The sequence below is a fragment of the Zingiber officinale genome, chromosome 3B, assembly GCF_018446385.1.
Source record: "Zingiber officinale cultivar Zhangliang chromosome 3B, Zo_v1.1, whole genome shotgun sequence".
Taxonomy (NCBI): Eukaryota; Viridiplantae; Streptophyta; class Magnoliopsida; order Zingiberales; family Zingiberaceae; genus Zingiber; species Zingiber officinale.
This window is the reverse complement of record NC_055991.1, coordinates 129,731,921-129,738,628: the sequence shown is the minus strand read 5'-3', so window position 1 is coordinate 129,738,628 and position 6,708 is coordinate 129,731,921. Positions and strand designations below refer to the sequence as shown.

At 39.3% G+C, this 6,708-nt stretch overlaps 2 protein-coding genes across 2 annotated transcripts; one reads left to right on the top strand and one right to left on the bottom strand.

Annotated features, from left to right (window-relative positions):
- Positions 1–215: 215 nt before the first annotated feature.
- On the top strand, positions 216–1,118 carry LOC121968624 (basic leucine zipper 8-like). The gene has a single exon (XM_042518943.1). The coding sequence runs from the start codon at positions 431–433 to the stop codon at positions 968–970; it is 540 nt and encodes a 179-aa protein (XP_042374877.1). The 5' UTR covers positions 216–430; the 3' UTR covers positions 971–1,118.
- Positions 1,119–1,271: 153 nt separating this feature from the next.
- LOC121967724 (eukaryotic translation initiation factor 5-like) lies at positions 1,272–5,141 on the bottom strand. Its single transcript, XM_042518126.1, has 2 exons — positions 4,972–5,141; positions 1,272–3,223 (listed from the first exon to the last, which is right to left on the bottom strand). Exon 2 carries the CDS (start codon positions 2,852–2,854, stop codon positions 1,535–1,537), a length of 1,320 nt encoding a protein of 439 aa, XP_042374060.1. The 5' UTR covers positions 2,855–3,223; positions 4,972–5,141; the 3' UTR covers positions 1,272–1,534.
- Between the last annotated feature and the right edge of the window lie 1,567 nt (positions 5,142–6,708).

Below are 6,708 nucleotides of genomic sequence, written 5' to 3'. Positions count from 1 at the left end.
ATTCCTACAAAGGTGTTGACTAGGTAAAAATATCTAACTATAATTACTTAGTATCGAATTCCTGCAATCGGAGAGATGGTAAAAAGTTGAAAAGATTCTTTAATCACATGTGTAGAATAAAATTCTCTATCAATTTCTTCCCTCTTTTACTTATTCTTCTAGAATGCCACACTACTAAACTTATAAGATATATTGCAATTATGAATAGCCTCAAGTAATGTTAGAATATGGATTAATCTTAGCTTTAGTGAGATTGATTCCGCATTAGTTTAATGAACTCTGGGCACTTTTTGGCTGCCTAATTATCTGTCTCACTCCAAACCAGGGCCGTGGATTAGTTTTTGATCTTCAGAAATTGTCTAGTGCTGTTAGAAAGTAATTTCACCGAGTTGGAATTGGTTGACTTCTCACGAGAGAATGCAGGGCTCTCATGGTGCTTCCACGCTATAAATTGTGTCCTGCACCCTTCAGGCCTCAGAGCTTCCTTTCAGAATTTGCTGCCATGCATCCCGGCGACGTCGCCAGCGTCGGATGCCTCTCGCTCTCACCATCAACACTGCTTCCGTCCTTCATGGCTCACAACGCTAGTAACATGAAGCCATGCTTCAACTTCGCCACCACTACTCTCTCTGGTTTTGTTGCAGCAGAGGAAGAGCAGAGGCTGAGGGTGGCTGCGGAGGAGAGGAGGAGGAGGAGGATGGTGTCGAACAGGGAGTCGGCGCGGCGATCGAGGATGAGGAAGCAGGGGCAGCTGTCGGGGCTGTGGTCGCAGGCGGCACGTCTCCGGTCGGCCAACCGCCGGCTTCTGGAGGAGTTGAACGGCGTGATGAGGGAGTGCGATGAGATACTGGTGGAGAACGGACGGCTGAGGGAACAAGAAACAGAGCTGGAAAAGAAGCTGGCGGACCTGCAAGCTCAGGCCGGTGGTTGTTGTGTTGCTGGAACTCAGGACAAAATTATTCTGCTCTGATCAAGAATTCATTTGATGGAGTGTTTTATTTTATTTTATTGTTTTGTTTTCCGTTGCTGAGAATTCCCATCTGATGTTGCTGCTTGCAGTTGCGGGGATTTAACGTGGATGAAGATGAATTGCAAAGAACTGTAGATCTGTTTGCTTTGAAATTATAGCAAGATGCTCTTGATTTTTAACTTTGATCTTTGCAAATCATCAGTTTCTTTTTTTTTTGTAATAGAGTGAAAATTTTATTACGGCTGTAGAAATTGTTTTGCATTTTCAAGAGTAAGTAGATGACGATAAGACAGAGCAGTAATGATCCACGATAAAGGAAACAAATACATAAAGCACACGGTAAAGTAGATTGTTCAATACAACAATTCAAGACACTGATGGCTCAAAGCAAAACACCAAACCCCATACAACTGAAGTACTTGCACAACAACCAAGCACTGGAAACATGAATTAAAACTTACCAAGTTTAAGACACAAACTACATGCATGAAATAGACAACACAAAGTAGATTAGCTGAACACCGCCAGATGAAATTGAGACTAGCATAAGCTTCAGGATCATAATTACTCCTCCTCCTCTGACTCGGCGTTCTGGAGCCACTCGACAAAAGGCTTCATGTTCTTCCAAACAATCGAGCTCTTGTTTGCACCAGTCAGACCTTGTTCATACCATTTCACTATGCATTCTTCCTCCAATACATCTCCATCATAAAGGCATTTGATCACCAGAGCAACTTCCTTCATTGCATCCCCACAGCATTTCCCACAGAATGTTTCAATAGCCCGCAGAAGACATAGCTGTGATTCCTCACCCTCCACTGCAGCATCAAGGTAGTTTTTCTTCTTCTCAACCTCTTTTGCAAACCCTTTGCCCACACCCTCAAACATGGCCTCAAAGAATGCATCCATAATCTCCTGATGAGAACCAGCAAGAGAACTCAGAAAGGAACCAACTTCACCAGAATTAGACCCTTTCTTCAACATATTCTTGATCTCTATTATGAGTCTGTCATTTGTGGTAGGTTTCTCTATTTCTTTAGCTACTGATTTTGTGGCTTCGTCTTTCTTCACTGCCTTGTCGGTTACATCATCTGTCGAAAGCATGACCATTTCAGCAGTAGCAGCACTAAGTTGTTCCTGGATGCGCTGTCGAGCTGCTTCAGCAGACGTATCAGTTTGCCATTGTACACCATCATCTTCAGCTGCCTCGTTGTCATCAGCTTGACTATCTGGAGGGGAAGAATGCTCTTCATCTGAGCCTGTTGGCTTCTTCTTGGATGTAGCACGTTTTGAGCTTGCCCCTTCTTTGGATGACACAGCACCTTTTTTCTTGGATTCTTTCTTCAGCTTCTTCAGTTCTTCATCTGCAGCATCCCCTTCCTTGAGCCTTTCTTTCTCAGCACGTCTCATGCCCTTCTTATCTTTTGATGACTTCTTCTGCTCTGGTGGGTTCTTAATAATAAAAGTAGTGAGCTTATCTCTCATGTCCACATCAGAAACATATCCACACGCAGCACATTTGAGGGTGATCATCTGGGTTTTTGTGATTATTATGTCAGTTTCAGGATTACCACAACCATAGCATTGCACATACTTCTTTATGAAGTTCTCTAAAAGGCCAGCCAATTTGGCAGTGTCATGAGCCCCATTAACCAGTGAAGTACCAGTTTTATCATCAAACTTGGACTGGGCACCAAGCTCACAGCCAAAATACTTAGTTGTGTAAGAGGCTGGTCTGTGCAAGGCCTTTGCAATGTCTATCATGTTCACAACATTGGTCTTGATACCATTCCCACGACCCTCTATTTTGGTTATCATCTTTGGCATCTTATAACGATAGAAGGCATCATCACTATTTGAAGCACCTATATTCTGCAAAGCCATCTTTGCCTATAAAGACACCACTAGATAGGAACTCCAACACCAAATATCAGGCAATCACAGAAGACACTACGACTCTATTTTCCTCGGTGCAGTATTGAGAAGTGACTACAGTGGAAAACGGCTCTGAATTGCAACCTTGGATAATAGTGATCTCTAGAAAAGGCTCAAGATGCAAATAAGCAAAATCTTCCAACAAGCATATATGTTTTTTTCTAAATGTTGGACAATATTCTCCAAGTAACCCAATTGATCCCAAAAAGAGAGACTCCGGTTCAGACATAAAAGATGGCCTGCACTTAACTCCCTCCACTTTGACAGATAAAAATTGTGGAAAGCACTGCTGACAACTTCAGTTGAATTTAATATATCCTGTTTCACAGAAAACAGGCCACTGAGGATGCAGATATAGCAAAAAAAACAAAAAAAAAACCAATTGATAAGTAAACCAATCCAAATAGAGCAGGTGGAAAACAACCTCATATAATAGAGTACATTGTGTTTTTCTTTTAAAAAAAAAACACACTCAATAAACTCTTGTTTCAGATATACTGACAAAAAGTGGCAAAAAAGAACAAAACTCTTATATTTGATGATTAAGGAAGAAGAATCAAATTGAAGGTTGTTTTCATGAGGTTTCAAAAACTTTAGAGGTATGCATAGTGTTTAATGGCATGAAACATGACAGCAACATGGTCGACAAAGTCCTAAACGAAGCCTAAACCAGCCTTGTGTTCTCAAAGAAAATAGCTGCTATATCCTGGTAACAATTAACAAAATTACTATGCTGAGCATGAAATAGGTTTGCTCATGTTATGTACAAGCTGCTTCTCCAATCTCTCAGACATCATATTTATACATAATTAATACTTACTAAACACTATCATACATCACCCATCAGTTTAACAAACAAAAAACTTAATATGGTACTCTAAAATCATACACACACATAACAAGTACCAGGAAGGCATGGCCAGATTGTTGAGACATAGTGTTTAACCACAAGATGAAATATAGGACTTTGTTGTATGGCAAACTCTCTCTTGATCTCTTTATAAGGTCCAACTTATGATTATTTTTAGATGTTGACACAAGAAGTCGGCATAAAAGCAATGCTTCTATATACTCTAGCACGGGTAGACTGAATATAATCTCATGTGTCAATCCGTATAAATGAGCATGACCAAAACATATCACTCTGATTTTGATCCCGTACAGATATTGTGTTGACACTGGTAAATATCAATGTCTAGCCCTGGTAATGTAGATTCTTTAGTATTAATCAAAAAATGACATGTCTCATTCCAGGGAACATTCTGCAATACAAGCATGACAAAGCAATGTCACACGGAGGTCGAAAGCCTACAAATTGTAAACTGTACTTAAAGAAAAAGCAACAATAGCATTTGAGGAACTCACATGTAATAGCTATCTGGTGAGTCGATAACTTAATACAGTGTTTAGTGTGCATTATGTCAAAACTAGTATTACAAATAGATATTCCATCTAGACTTCACTGTTTCTTGATTAAATAGAAAGGTTGTAGACGTGATATGCTATAAGTGAATTCCTCTTCATTAACACAAAAACAAGAAATTTAAAGAAGTATGAAAAGACTGTTTGGCAAAGAAAACTAAATATCAATACAATTAACCAACGCAGTCAACATGCAAAATTATTAAGTTAGATTAGTGTGATAAGTTGGTATATCAGCGATTGTATCCCGTTGGCAAATAATCAACAAACCCTTGTTTGGCACATCCATAAGTCCAAGGTGAAACATAGCAGTATATACATAAACATAGAACAAAGATCCAAACAAGACTATACCATATCGCAGAACAGACTAACACCGAACGCAAGGATGAAAGAATCGTCGAATTTCATTAATTGGACAAAAACACACATATAAAAGTAACGAAGACGACGAAACAAGATCGGATCCAAATCATAAAACAACCAATTTACATGAGCACAGAGGGGAAAAAACCCGAAACAAATCCAAAGACACAAAAAAAAAAAAACAGATTTTATAACTTTAGATATCCCAAGTTTAGTCGATCAAGAATTAATTGAAGAAAGAATCGAATAAGAGAGGGGAAAGGAAAGGGGGCAATTACCTGCAAGAGAACGCAACAGAGGTTTCTTGGAAACCAATTTAGGGAGAATGGGAGAATATGGACCGGATGAGAGATATATATAGTCGTGAAGGAGATGGAAAGGTCCGCAAGGAAACCCTAACATCCGTCCTAAGGAAACTCCTATGCGGCACCAGATTATCTGTCCATTGTTGAGATGACGACGACGTCAATTTAGTGATCCTGATTGGAATGCTACAGGAAGACAAAGCTAAATTAATAATAGTATGCTTTGGTTCCTAACTGAGTTATCTTATCGATTTGCAAATTAAGAAAGTATTTTTTAAATATTTTTTTAGTGCATTTAAGTCGATTAATTTTAATTTGGTGTCGTAAAATTCATCCGTCGCAAATTGAAAAGTACGAATACCGAGTGATCCATCAACTTAACCTTCTCAAATTATGATGGCTCTTGCCCCCAAGCTATAGTCTAACGATAGGATATTCAGATTATCATAAAAAATTTATAATTCGAGTTCTAATTATGATGAATTTGTAAAAAAAAATTTTCAAATGAGGCACGCAACTAAAAAATACTGGGCTCCTAGGCTGTCCGCTGTGAGCGCTTTCCGATTTATTCTGGTAGTCGGTAGAAAACTTCCGTGGGGCCGGACCGGTCACCCCAGACTCGACGTTATCCAGTCTGATTAATCATTTTTTCAAATTATCGTGGCTATGTCCTTGGGGCCATGGTGTCGCGGTAGGACATCCAAGTTATCACCTAGACACCCTCGGTTCGAACCCTAGCTACGGCGTATTTGTAAGAATTTTTCCTCCAAATGAGGGGCGTAACCAAAGGATGCTAGGCTTCTAGTCTGGTCATCGCGTGCGCTTCCCGATTTACTCTGGTGATCGATGGGAAACTTCTGTAGGGTCGGACTGGTCACCCCCATACATAGTCAACGAGACTAATTAGAATTATCATTTTTTTTTCAAATTACTGTGGCTATGGTGCTATGGTAGAATATTCAGTTAGGGCTTCTGGGCTGTCCACCGCATGCGCTTTCTAATTTACTCTAGTGGCTAGTGGGAAATTTCTGTGCGATCGGGTCGATCACCCTAGGGATAGTCAATGAAACTAACTGAGATTATCATTTTTTTTATCCCCGAGGGTGTGGTGTCACGGAAGGATATCCAAGTTATCGCTCAGGCACCCGCGGTTCGAACCCAAACTATAGCGTATTTGCAGGAAGTTTTCCTCCAAATGAGAAGGGGGGGGGGGGCGTAACTAAATGATGCTAAGCTTTTGGACTGGCTGCCACGTATATTTTCTAATTTATCCTAATGATTGATGATAAACTTTTATAGGATCAGACCGATCATCTCTAGAAATAATCAATGGAACTAACTATCATTATTATTATTATTATTATTATTTTCAAATAAACTGTTTATGAAAAAAAAATTTGAGAAAGCACACAGGTAAAGAATTTGACACGTACGGTAGCTTTGCATATATGTTCAAGATCAAATCCTAAACCAAACACTCTTTGCACAAGGTAAATGATACTAATTAGCTTGATTAGCAACGACTAATGCTGAACCAACGTCAATCCTTGCTTAAACTAAGCAAAGATGACCTTCAGGATTGATACAGTTGGTAAATGTGTGAGATAATAACTGTAATAATCAGAAAATTAAAACTTTATAAGAGATTTCATCATCTCTATAAATCTCCATCTATACACTTGTCAATTTAGAGTCTACTAAGCTCTATCT